At 36.1% G+C, this 13,904-nt stretch overlaps 2 protein-coding genes across 5 annotated transcripts in view; one reads left to right on the plus strand and one right to left on the minus strand.

Annotated features, from left to right (window-relative positions):
* LOC148171328 (uncharacterized) overlaps positions 1-1,126 on the plus strand; it is a 13,888-nt gene extending 12,762 nt beyond the window's left edge. The window contains exons 7-8 of the mRNA XM_088040880.1: positions 1-677; positions 725-1,126. The exon at positions 1-677 is cut by the window's left edge and continues 813 nt beyond it. Coding sequence (XP_087897006.1) covers positions 1-677; positions 725-1,007 — 960 coding nt within the window. The 3' untranslated portion in view covers positions 1,008-1,126. The remainder of the gene's footprint in view (positions 678-724) is intronic.
* LOC148171329 (glyoxylate reductase/hydroxypyruvate reductase-like) overlaps positions 1,029-13,904 on the minus strand; it is a 32,642-nt gene continuing 19,766 nt past the window's right edge. For 2 of the 4 annotated variants that reach the window (XM_088040881.1, XM_088040884.1), the window contains exons 2-7: positions 2,271-2,366; positions 2,103-2,224; positions 1,869-2,058; positions 1,658-1,821; positions 1,261-1,551; positions 1,029-1,210 (exon numbers count right to left, since the gene is read on the minus strand). In XM_088040881.1, the coding sequence (XP_087897007.1) occupies positions 1,092-1,210; positions 1,261-1,551; positions 1,658-1,821; positions 1,869-2,058; positions 2,103-2,224; positions 2,271-2,366 (982 nt within the window). In that variant the 3' untranslated portion in view covers positions 1,029-1,091. Of the gene's footprint in view, positions 1,211-1,260; positions 1,552-1,657; positions 1,822-1,868; positions 2,059-2,102; positions 2,225-2,270; positions 2,367-2,514; positions 2,622-3,080; positions 3,175-13,904 lie in introns of those variants that run through there. The other 2 variants (XM_088040883.1, XM_088040882.1) reach the window with 2 other exon arrangements.

Genomic DNA, 13,904 nt, shown 5'->3' on the forward strand with positions numbered 1-13,904 from the left:
CGAGATTGTCTCTGCAGCAATTTCACCGAGGCTCTAACTCTAATTACAAAAACTGCAAGAAAAGTCGTGGTGAAATTCTCTGTCAGCAGCATGAAAATCACCGAGGATTACAGGAATTACTTCTTTGAAGCAAATTACGAATTTATACCGACTCATAGCGAGAGTAATTGCTTGAATCCGTGGAAAAGTCGAAGGCTTAAGGGCTCCAGTGGTGAGATTTCCGTACGGAACAATGCACAAACTTTGAAACAGAACGAGCACAGCTACCAACAAAACCAATCGAACTCTTATTGCTTGCATCAACCGTGGTTGATCGAACCTGAAGACTCGCTTAGTAATTTCATCTATTTGAAAATCAAAGGAATGAACAAAAGAGATTCCAGATTATGTCCTAGCAAAAATCGAATTCTTGTGTATCCAGCTGGAAGAACGGAAGACGTGCGAATTATCTGCCCGTATTATGAAAGCATCGATGATGTCGTCGAGATGTTCTCGGAGGGATGGAATCTTTTTTCTTATAGAAAGATCCAGAATAAAAATTCGAGAAGTTTCATTATTGAGTTCCTACAGCGGGAAATTGGAAACTTTGCTGTGACGTGGATGGAAGTGTCCAAGAACCCGGCACTGACTCTACCGAGCACCATGTTGATGATCAACCCGCCCGACTGTCCTCACAGGTAAACTCACCAAACTAAAGAAACGGTTTTAGAATTTTCTCTTTTAGTTGCCCCGAGCTGGGAGCCTGCATCAGCTCCGATTTGTGGTGCGACGGATTGCGCCACTGTCCTTCTGGTAACGACGAACAAGAATCAAACTGTTCGATCCACGCTGGTTTTCCTATATCATATCTGAACTCTGTGGCCCTATGTGCTGTAGTTCTAGTAGTAATAACTACTGTTATTATTGTAAGTTTCTATTTCTTCAAACATTGGAGACGCGAACAGAAGAATGTTATTGTATCAGTAACTGAACATACCTTCCTAGAGTTTAAGAGTGGTTTGTGTTAATTGGTTAAGAAGAGTTAATACTTCATCGACTGACAATATATCTGTTGTAATAAATGTAATATAAAGTTTTTATGGTGAATAAAATCAACAAACTGGAGTGAACATTTCTCCACCACCAAGACTGATGAGGATGTTTCTTGCGGTTAAGTCAGCCATTGCATTGCGAGTGTTGAGAGTTGCACTACCCAGATGTGGCATTAATACTAAGAATCCGAAATTTTAACACCCAGAGGACTTAAATACAGATTCTTACCACAATTAGGGAGTTTCACTAGCTCATGGTCTGCTGGTAACGGCTCTGGCGTCATCACATCAAGACCTGCAGCGAAAATTGCATTCTCTTTCAAAGCTTTAATGAGAGCCCCCTGATCAACAACTTCGCCTCTACTGATGTTGACAAAAACCGAAGTGTTTTTCATTTTTGAAAATACATCGTCGTTGAACATGAGTGTAGTTTCCGAAGTCAAAGGACACGCAACTATCACATAATCGCTCTCTTTAACCAGAGTGTCCAAGGAGACAAAAGTGCACCCTAATTCCTTCCCTGTAAGTATGGGCGATAAAACAGATCCCTAATTCAGTTAGCGAGTAAAACCCGAGTTAACTCTAATTGGAAACTATTAAAACTAATCTGCTTTTGATTGAAATACCTTCTGGTTTCTCCCTATGACCAGTATACAAGAACTTCCCCACCGCGAACCCTTGCAACCTCTTTACAATCGCTTGACCAATTCCTCCAAGTCCAACAACCCCAACAGTTGATCCGGCGATATCTCTTCCTAGCATCCACGTCAAGCCTGGTGTCCACTCGTTCCTAATAAATATAAATTTGAGGTCTCTTCGCCTTTGGTGGTTTGTTACCGTTCTATTTTGAACCGCCCCTCTTGAAGACGCCTGCCTGCGGCTAACGCTAGAAGAACAGCAACGTCGGCCACCGCATCGTCCAAAACAACCGGCGTGTTGCCCAGTTTGATTCCCCGTTTCTTTAATTCAGCCACATCGATTTGGTTAATTCCTGCTGACATAGTTCCTACGACTTTCATCTGAGGACCTAAGAAAAACTCTAATGATAAGAATGAGAGGACGACGGATTACCGGCTCTGTCTAGAACTTCCCCATCTAGTTTCTCCTTCGTCGCCCAAAAAAGTGCGTCCACTCCGGAGACTTTTTCAAGAATAGACGCGCGTTTGCTGTCTTTGGTCGAGATGATTTCGCAACTGGAATTGCGTTACTTTTGTTGTGGTAGTAATTAGAGTAACTTACTTGCTTTGGGTCAGGAGGTCGAAGGCAACCTGGGGGATTGTCGGATTCGTCATTAAAATCTTCGGGCGTTCCATTTTGGGTTCTAACGTGGTGTACCTGGAATGGGTTTATGTAAGAAGTGTTATCTTATCGCGGAATCCCTGCGGATTCCGAATGTTTGATATAGTTGTTTTACAGTACAATCTATAAAGGTCTAGATTTACTAATAAAAAGATTAAGATTTACAACAGGATGCCAATAATACCTAATTTGCTTAAGTACACCAGCTTAAGATAATCATATTAAGTTCAAGGCTGAACTAAAGGAACGAAAGTGAGTGTAGTGTTGACGAAACTATGTAATTATGACAATCACAAAGATAAGGTGTAAAACATGATAGCACACTGGTGGCGCCATTTGATTACTTGGTTTCAGTTTTCCTTCCGCACATTTCTACTTCCGCTGACTTGAAACATTCCTTTCATAGTTTCAGCGAAAACGTTGTAGACAATATTTTGACACCTCAAGGATGAAAATAATGTAGAAAAACATTATACGGAAGGTGCTGATAATTATCGGTGTTATCTACATATTAACCTTGAACTTATCTATGTAGTAATGGAAATTAACCGGAACGGCTAAATTGCTAATCACCGCACGACTTTATGATTATGGCGCTTGTTAGTTAGAATATGGTCTGATGTGAGGAGCCAGTTTTATTTTTGATCGTTTTGTTTTAGTGGCGCCGATAAATGTTGTTTTTAACTTGTACAAATACATAAAATTGATGATTAAATTGAGATAATACATAGATAAAAAAGTACCACCTACTTCTTGTGATGAAAATGGTGAAGAACTTCAGATTTTTTATGAAACAACGAAGCAAATTTGAAATTCAGTCTTTAAGGTAATGCTTTACATAGCTTAATTAATAAAAAACAGTTGAACAGTGAACATAAACAAATATTTAAAATAAATGAACTCCGAATAAACACTGTATTTTAGTCGGGTAGATAGGCAACCAATAATACGCCTTAAAGAATGGTCTGTTTAAAAAATAGATTTCTTATTAATTTTTAGAACAATTTATGTCTATGATGTCATTCTGGCCATTTTAGTAAAAATTCTGCAATTCATTTATTTTTGGCCTCACACTAATGACATCTGAAGAAGTTGCTACTCTTCGTTTATTTTTTATTCCACTTTCATTATTTTATCATTATTACCAATGGCAATGGTAAAAAATCTGTTTAAAATGGAAGAATTTTGGATTTTTTCAGGTTTTCAGCATCACCTCTGTTATGCCAGTGATGAGGCGCCTTCCGTGTTCTTGTTTTTCATCTTCATTCCTGCTTCTTTACCTCCATATTTTCCTCAACATCTTCACAGTTTTTTCTTTTATTGGCGCCGCAATTACGACGGTCTTCAGGAGGTTTCTTCATCATAAAATTCTTTTATAGAACTATCTAAGTTTTATTCTTCAGTCATAATTTTCTTTTTTGTCTCTTGCATACTTTGAAGCAGTCGTTTTGTTAAGCTCCAATGTATAAGAAATTTGCAATTTTTTTTTTAAGAAATTTGATCGGTTAAAAGATAAAAATTTTCAAAATTCGTCCTATTAACTTGAGAACTTTACATTTTTGCGTGACAAATAAAGAAATCAAAAGTAGTAACTTCCACAAAATTCAAATTTATAGTTCCACAAATAACAAGTTTACGATTTTTTTTTCAAACAATTTGGTCAGTTAACAAACAAAAATTTCCAAAATTCGATCTATCAATTTAAAAATTTTGCATTTTGGCATGCCGAATAAAGAAGACAAGAGTAGTAACTTAAGCAAGTTTTAAATTTATGGTTCCACAAATAAACAATTTTTTTTAATTTGATCAGTTAAAATGTAAAAATCTTCTTGATAATTTTGCATTTTATTGTGCTAAATTAAATGTCCCCAATTTTTCTATTTTTTTTTCTTTGAAACAGAATCGAAGTAAGCTCTGAAATTTGAAAGGGTTGGTAGTACTGCTATTACCTTAACACCTAAACTATCAAATTCGATGGTACCAACACAAAAAAAATATGAAGCCCATCAATACAACGTCAATCTTTTCATAAAAAATTCTAATTAAATAAAAATGACTGAATGAGAGGAAAAAACAGTTTAGTTGTACTATTCTGGCTTTCAGAACCTTCACCCAAATGACAAATTAGGAATAGATAAAAATGTATGAAGTGCCAGGCTTTATATAGACCTAAAACGTATCCCAGATAACCTTGAAATAAACCCAAATTGACCCAAATAAAATAGATAAACCAAAACTGAATTTCGCCCCACGAAATATGTAATTCCAAAATCGTGTTTCTCATCATCGAGTTTTTTCTCCCACAATTCCATTAAAAAAGATTTTTAATCAGGACGCTCCATATTAGGCTCGTTTATACGGTCATTACAGTTTTAATGACCTTGATTAACCAAGCCATGAACTCGCTGCTGTAAGCTACTTCGCACGTTTCCAAGTCACTTTTAAAAATAACGACTTCGTTGTGTGGCCCAAAAAGTCAAAGCAGATGTTAGTACTATCATAAAAATCTATTGTTTCAATTAAGAACGGCTGCGACATGGCACAGGTGAATACCATCGAGATAATAACGTAATGATGATAGCAAGGCGATGGGTAGTTTAGGCAGGTTGTGTTTGCACGCCTGTTTACCATCACAGGTGGACTGTTAGACCCGGACAGGTGCGGTGCATCTGCCAAACCTGTCGCAACCATCTGCTTCCTTCCATAACTTCGTATGCTGCTCACCTGGAAAATTTATCTTATCGCATCGCGAATGTAAAGAAGCGCAAAGAAGGAAAAATTACATGTTAAATCCTCGACAAGACGTTCATTACGATAACACGATGACATAGGGGTGGGATCTAGGTGGGTCAAGGTTGTTTCACCTCACGCAAGTTACACACACTGTTTTTTCCTGAATTTCTGTTAAATCAAATTTGATTAGCAACTGCAAGATCTAATAGGATGCCAGACACCACTCTAATTCCAACCTATTTGCAAATATGTTAAGCAAACTAAAACTAGTTGCAGTAAACATCAATTTCGTTACTATTATTGAGAGAAATAAAACATTGTGACATCAAAATGACCACGTAAACAAACGCTACAGCTTTAAAACAATTCGTTGATCATCACACGTGACTATACGTAATCCACGTTCATTAAAACGTACTCACAATATTGTGACCCACCACAACCACTGACTATTTCATGAATCATGAATATTAACATCGAAATTACGCAAATAGCTAAAGCGCCTCTTTTTTATCGCACGAGTGGTGTAATGACTTGTTGACAAGAGCAGTGGTCACCCTCACGCCCACCTTTCAGCCAATCACAAAATTATACGAAATTATGTATTCATCTAGTTGGCGAACGTATGTCTTGATATGCGTCATAATCCGGCATATGTCAATTATTTGGAGTTTTAGAGTCAAGTTCAGACACACGTTCTCGGGTAAATTGATCACTCTGTATAAAAATATCCAGTAATATGTGTTTTGGGTTGCATCACCCAATACTGTAGACAAAAATGTCAACTTTCTTATTTTTCAGTAGTGGTGGAAACCCCCAAAAGTGTCAATTCGAGACAACCACTCAGAAATCATCCCCAATTGGAAACCCAATCTCCCAAGACCACACCTAAATACCGTAAAAACAGAAATCGTGCCTGGCGCCGGTGTCAACACATAAACCGTGTTATTACACGAGATCTGAAGCGGATGTGAGATGGAATTTGATTATTACGCGATATGGCGATTACTGTTAGCTCAAGGACGTTTGCATCAATTTTTTTGTTTATAAAACTTTAGCCTTTCAGTTAATGAGTTGTTTATTAAATAAACAACAAACATGACACCTGTTAATTTGCTATCATGACCATATTCGTGCTTTTAATGCATAGATACGGTTTTACGAGGCGACATTTTTGGAGAATTGAGAAATAAAAATACAAGGAGCCAGTTTGGTTTTAATGAGACGCCACTGGAGAAGAAGCGGCGAAGATGTAATGATAGGTTACGGGAACGCATTTGAGGTAATGGAAGATTGGGCGATTTCTCGGAAATTAGTTTTATAATATAGTAAAGATGGCGTTCCAATGGCGAGGCAAGGCGAGGCAGGATTCAGGATTATTTAGACCGCAGATGCGCGTTTTGCTTAGCAACCCTTCGAGGAGTGTCTTCGTTATCACAAAATCACATTTTTTCCATAATGCATTCTCAGAAATAAAAAACGACAGTCGCAACATGTGCACAGCTGCCCCATTTTCTCCCGTAAAAAATCCGAATCCCAAGAGCCGTTCTTAAAAAACACATAAATATTCATGTTGGTCAATCCGATGTAAACCGACGAACTTCATAACTCGTCCACCGTCTGTTTGCTCATTAATTAAAATATCTGAAATAGTTTCCCAATGGCAAACAACATAATTAACGACATTTTCCCTTTTTCAATCTCGGTAGTCACGGCGCTCTGCCTCGTTTTCATCCGTTTTTGGCATGAATTCCGTATTTGGAATGTGGAATCCGCTCTCTGCAGGTGGTGTTCTGAAGTAGTCGGCGCTGGCGGCTGCTGCAGATCAACATCTGGCGCCAGGCAGCCGCGCGCTTATATGGTCAGGCGGCCAACTTCTGCCTACCGGTTATCCTCAGCGAGGCTCCCACGGCCCACGCTCGGACGCTGGACGGGGTTAATGCCGCCCCTGGGGCGGGGAAGCCCATCCCGCACAAAAAGATTTCGCAATCACTACAAATCTTTCGGTGTTTTTGCTGAACTATCTTGAAATTTGCCTCGCCTCGCCTCACCCTGCGAGAATTCCGCCGTGTGCACTGGTTCACCATAAATGGTCACACTCAAGGGATTATGTCGAGTTCTATTTTCTAAATAAGGTGCCAGGTGCACTGAGTTTCGCTTCCTTTATGCGTCGCGAATTGCGTTTTTATGAGTCACTTGAATTTTTTTAAGCTGTGAACAAAGGAAAAAAAGAAATAAAACAGAGGGTAATGGAAGGCAATAATTACGGCGCCGTCGAGTCGCAGATAAACTCTTTTCTGTGAAACTGAGCTCAGGTGGTACGAAGTTTTACGATTTTAATAAAGAACCGATAAAAACGCCATCAAGATTCAAAGAAAAGTGGTGAAAAATCGGCCGAGTCATAAATTGCGAGAACGTTTAATTGGTGTATCAACAATAACAAAGTTTGATCAACAGACGCCAGATGAAAGCCAAGGTCAATTCGAAAATTGAACTTGACTTAATAAATTTATTATATCAACGGCATATGTCGCCACTTGAGATATCAAATTGGAAAATATTCCCGGCATGGAACACCTGGTGCCGATCGCTAACCCATTGCATTTATTTAACTGATTCTCGTAAAAATAAACGCTTATTGATTTTCCTCCAGTACATCACAGAACACATTTAATGCCGCTGCACCGTTACGCAAAAGTTGCACATTCACCGTTTTTAGCATTGACTATTTTTGCGTCCGTGCGTGCAACAATAGAACACCTGTAAAGTGAAATTTGATAGCCGTCACCCCATAAAACCCTTGACCACTTTGAAACTCTTGACGGATAAATAACAAAGGCAGAGATCGACTTGTTATTAAAAATTTAAGCCGAGGGGTCGAGTCAGGTAAAAAGGCGAATTTTGGGTTTTCAGGCCCTCATTATCACAAAGAGACGAGGAGCAGTTGAAGATGTGTCAATGAAACCAGCAATGTGGTTGTCAGAAATCCACTTGAGTGCTTTTTGTAGCGTCATGTGGCGATGATGCGCTTCGTTTCCGGAAAAGAAAAGTGAATATGGATGATGAAAAACGCGATTCTGCTGGGAAATGAGCACTTCTGAGCTCGAACAGGTCGCATTCCTGATGCCATTTACATTTCAATGTTTGTCATTATAATTCAGATTCGCGCAGAAAAAGGAGACACTGAGACATGCATGGAGTTCTCATCAGTTTTTTCATTTTTGAAGGAATGCAATCGGAATTCCAGAAAAGTTCTCAGGGTGTGAGCGAACACTGCAAGAACACAATTACTTTAGAAACTGGCCGGGAATTTTAAAAAAGAGGTGGTAACAAATAAGGATATTAGCAATATTTCCAAGAACATTGGGAATCGGAATAAATTTTCTTTGGATTTTCTAGATTCCCCTTGTGTTATCTCTAGATTCTTTTTACGTTCTCTGTAGACTAAACTTATTTTATTTCTCTTTGAAATTCTCCCGAATTCTCTTGTAATTTCTGTTTAGATTTTTCTTAAATACTCTCTTTCGTTCCTTCTAATTCCTCTAAGTTGTCCGAATTCTCTTTAGATTCTTTTTGCCTTCTCTAAATGCTATTTCAGTTCTGTTTATCTCTGGATTCTCTTTAGTTTTCGTCTATTCTCTTAAAATTGAATTGCGTTTTTAAATTTTCTTTTGATGTACGTTAAATTTTGTCCACATTCTTTTCAGACACAATAAATTAAAACAATCCAATAGATAATATGTAAAGAATTGGAATTAAAAGCCAAAAAAAAAGAAGAAAAGTAGGGATCTGAAAGATAAGAAAACAAAAATAAAAAAAAAGTAGAACATCTAAAAAAGAGAGAAAATGAAATAGAAAACGCAAAAAAATGTAAAATTGATGAAAAGTGAGGAAAAATTTACTCATGCAAATAGTATATGAGCGGAAAAAATCGAAATAAAAAGTGCAAATAAGTGAGCGAAAAAAATGAAAAGTGAGGATGAGAAATGTAAGAAGAAAAGCAATGAAAGAAGAAGGTGACAATCGAATTACAAAATTAAAAAAAAATGCTTATAACGGCATATAGACAAAAAAAAAAGGAAATTGAAATAGAAAACGCAAAAGAAAGCAAAAGTGAGCGAAAAAAGTGAAAAGTGGAGATCAGAAAAGCAAGAAGAAAAACAATGAAAGAAGAAAGTAGAAAATCAAATTGAAAAATTTAAGTAAAAAATTACTCATACAAATTGTATATGGACAAAAAAAATCGAAATAAAAAGCGCAAATGAACAATAAGTGAGCGAAAAAAATGAAAAGTGAAGATGAGAAACCTATGAAGAAAAGCATTCAAAGAAGGAGGTGAAAATCAAATACAGAATCCAAAAAAAAAAATTACCTACAATGGCATATAGATGAAAAAAAGGAAAATTTAGAAAACGCAAAAGAAAGTAGAAGTGAGTGAAAAAGTGGAAAGCGGTGATCAGAAACGTAAGAAGAAAAATAATGAAAGAAGGTGAAAATCAAATTGAAAAATTGAAGAAAAATCGAAACAAAAAACGCAAGTTGTAAAAAAAAAAATTTTGCCTGAAACGAAGCGCAAAAATAGATGAAACCAAAAAGAAAGACTTCCAAAAAAGGAAGAAACGAACTGATCAAAAAAATTTTAAAAATCATAAATATGAACGTGTTAACTTTGCAGCTCGCTGTATTGCCTGTAAATTCTTGTGTACATAAATTTAGAAATCGTGGGTGCCCACTGTAAACACCATCTCCCCGCATTTTGGAAAACTCTTAACACTTTTTTTTAGACTCTCTAGTGAAAACAAATCAACTCCAAGAGTAAGAAGTTAAAGATTAAAAGAAGCTACACTGCAGCAGCAGTGCCACATGTCACACATAACCCTAATAGGCTAAATGAAGCGAAAACAAGCGCATTTCCGGGCCTCCTGGTATTGTGCGTTCCGATCTCACATGTGCTTCCTTCGCGAACATAAATAAATAATTAACGGAAGTTCCAGCGTAAACATCATGGAGGCTGCATCTAATTCTAGCATCGATTTCAATTAAAACCTCTTGAAATGCAAATCTGTTGAATCGTCTGTCGAGGTCCAGGTAGCGCGTGAGCTTAAGGTCAGACGGACGCAACAGGTGTCTCTTCGCACCCCACCCCAGGCAACGGCAATTTAGACAGGTGCCATCGAGCCGCTCGCACAGGTGATGTTATCGGGGTCCCCCCGACAATAAACTGACTTTGCCTTGCTTTGGATGAATTCATTCCGGTGCCGCTAGCTAACGACGTGCAACTACTATTATTTTAATTGCGGGAGTAATTAGGCTGACGCCCAGACGCACATTAGCGTTATCAGTGTTTGATGGGTATGCTAGAGTGAAAAAAGGTCAGCTTTTATCGGGGCGGTGCACGGAACAAGCGGATGACATTTCAAGTGATAAATTGATGCGATGAGATTTTCCCACAGGGATTTTTTGGCGGGCGGGAGGTGTGGGTGGCGGAAAAGCCCATTCATGCTTAGCAGAAATTGTACAGTTTCATTCTTTTTACTGTAGAACTAGAGAACTCCAGAGCATTTCAGAAAAGCCTAAAGAATTCTAAAAAATTCTAAATTCTGGAGGACGCATCTAAATGAACTACATCCTTATCCAAGAATATCGTGAAATTTTAGAAAAGCTCAAAGATTCTTAAAAAGTCCCGTGGAGAATGCAAATAATATGTGTTCAAAAAAATTTCGAAAAATCGCAATTTTCTCAAAAATCCTATAAAAAACAAAATCCTGGAAAAGAATTGAATGAATTCCAAAAATTCTACAGAACGCGAGACGTCTAAAGAGCTTTAGAAATCCTTTAAATAAAAATTTTAAAAATTCTGAAATATCCTGCAGCCTGGAAACTTGAGAAAAAATGACCAATACAATAAGATTTAAATCAACTAAATAAAAAGAAGAAAACGATTTGAACTAAAAAAAAAGATAAATAACATAAAACACTAAACCATATAGAAATTTGACTCGAAAAATTAAAAAAATCATGAATAAGCATAAAAAATTAAAATAATTATTCAAAAAAGAGAAGCTACAAAGATAATGAAAAAAATAAACATGGGAAATTCAAATTTGTTTATGAATTAGTCAATAATCAGACTGCAAAAACCCGAAATACATTAAACATTAAACAATACTGGAGAATACCAGAAAATCCCAAGATGCTCGAAAAAATCTAAAAAATACTGGCAAGTTCTAGCGAATATATACAAAGACAATAAAAAATTCTGCAGAAACCTGAAACATCTAAAGAATCCTAGAAAATCCTGAAATCTACAAAGAGATGAATAAAAGACGCTCAAGTCCTTTTCAGTTATCTCAGAAATCAAAGCAAAATTAATTTAAACCTATTCCTTATTACCATACGGATTTTTTTCAAAGAATAAAATTGGCAATGCTGCTCAACACTTTCTAATAAAATTTTACATTCGGAAGTCTCTGTAACTAAACAACTAACACTAAGGGCCGGTTGCAGAAACACGGTTTAAAATTTGAACCGGTTCAAATCTGACTTAACCCAGACTTAATTAATTTTAACGTTGCACAAACATTTTTGAGCGGTTCAAATACAAGTTAGCACGGTGTTAAACTAAGCCAGGTTGAGAGGTGGAATAAGCCGGTGTGCAAAGTGACAGCTGGATTTGTGAATTTTTAAATTACAAAAAATTCACAAATTCAAATTCAAAATTCAAATGAATTTAAATCCCAGATTTGGAATCTACGGAAAATTCTGCACACACTGATGTAAAATAACTCAAGTTTACTCGAAAAAATAAGCGAGATGTCGATATCATAAGTTTAGCATAGTTTTAGTCATAAATTTTTGCGAAAATTTGCAAATTTCGACTGTAGAAAAATCAAAGAACTATTTCTTATGTAAAAAATCGCGAAAAAAACAATGGCGTAAACCACATCTCAATATATGAAATAGTTTCCGAGATATCGAGCACGAATTGTTTCGAACCTTCAAAAATTTGGCCCTCTGAAGACAACCCAAAAATTCAAACAACCATAACTCAGTTATTTGTTGACGAAAATTGAAAATTCTCATGTTTTTGGATTCAGCGTGACATTCTGCGTAAATTGAGCCCAGATTTCTTGAGTTTGCTTAATAAATAAACGAGGCATTAGCCAAAAACGGTTTTGAAGACGTCATTTTAGGGTGATTTTGTTTTCAAAATGAAACGAAACTGAAACGACAGCTTTGAATTATGCATCAGTCGAAAGAGGAGCTCGAAATATATCTACTGGGCAAATTTGAGATCGATCGGACAAATAGTTTACAAGTTATAGCCAAAAATAAAAAAAATGAAAAATTTTCATCGTTTGTAGAAGTTTTTTTTCGCGAAAAATTGACTATCAAATTTTGGGCTTTTGAGAACATTTTCTAACGTAAAATGAGCCGAGAAAAAAAATGGCGCAAACCGTATCTCAATATCTCAAGTTTCCGAGATATTTAACTTTAAAAATTACGAAAAATGAAAATCAACTTTCCGAAACTTTGATCGGCCATAACTCAGTTATTTGTTGTCGGATCTGAATTTAAATCCCACATTTGGAATCTGCGGAAAATTCTGCGTACACTTATGTATAATAACTTAAGTTTACTCGAAAAAATAAGCGAGATGTCGATATCAGAAGTTTGGTATAGTTTTAAAATAATCTACAAAGGCAAGAAATTGTACTTTCAAAATTTCAAAAAACTTGGTTAAAAGCAGTTTTTTTTTTCCTTTTATCGATTGAAATTGTTTAAAATTTTTAACCAAATAGAGTTTGATCATTTAAAAAAAAAACGGTTTTATCTTAGTTAAAAATGCAAATATTTCAATTTGGTTTTCAATTTTGGACTCAGGAAAGAATTAGCTACAACAAGGTACGTAGCATAAGCGCCTATTTTTCAACACCCTGTATAATTAGAATAATATCCTCCAAAATCTCAGGGAATCTTAAAGAACCTTGAAATATCCTAAAGAATCCGGGCGAATTTCAAACCACTTTCTCCATAGATTGTTATTAAAGAATAAACGTCATAAAATCTCAAACAACTTTAAAAAAATTTAAAAAGTCGAGATTTCAAACCAATATTTAATTTTTTTACGAGGTCCAAACTCACAAAATTCAGAACATAAAATATCTAAAAAAGCAATGGAAATTAAAAATGAAACTATTCAGCAATTCAGTAGACACAAAAAACGTAGAATTTCTAAAAATTAGAAAGGATAAGCTGAAAATTATAGGCAATGTAGTCCCACTCCATTCAAATAAAAAAAAATAAAAATTAATTTAAACGAACTACAAAATCCATGAAACGTAAAACAATTTCAGTGATAGATGTAGCGAAGAAGAAAGAATAAAAATCTAAGAAATAATGCAATAAAGTCAATAAAACAGAAAAAAGCCCAAAAATCTTGTAAAAAGGATTCAAAAGATGCAAGGCATCCCAAAGATATAGCCCAAAAAATACAAAAAAAAAGTTCGCCAGAAAATGTTTTTTTGAAATTGTGAACAATAATTTTTAGTATGATAATGATACAAATTATTTGGTCTTCAAAGCAAACTGAAGTTATCTTTTATCTACAAATTTGTAGTTTCCTTTCCGGCTTATTAACCACCATAAATCTTTTTTCCATGCTTTTCGTCCCAAAGATTACGAGCTGTCCCAGCTCCAGATGTTATTCCGTAATCTAATAGTTAACCTAAACAGAGAAGTCAAGTGCACATCTGGGATTCCTCGTAACTAGTAGGCGTCCAACACATCTGTTCCGGCGGCGGCGGCGATCGTATCATTTCCGCCGCCTTTCGGTCCGGT

Source organism: Gnatocerus cornutus, chromosome 7 (genome assembly GCF_029298725.1).
Source record: "Gnatocerus cornutus isolate USDA-ARS CGAHR chromosome 7, icGnaCorn1.1, whole genome shotgun sequence".
Taxonomy (NCBI): Eukaryota; Metazoa; Arthropoda; class Insecta; order Coleoptera; family Tenebrionidae; genus Gnatocerus; species Gnatocerus cornutus.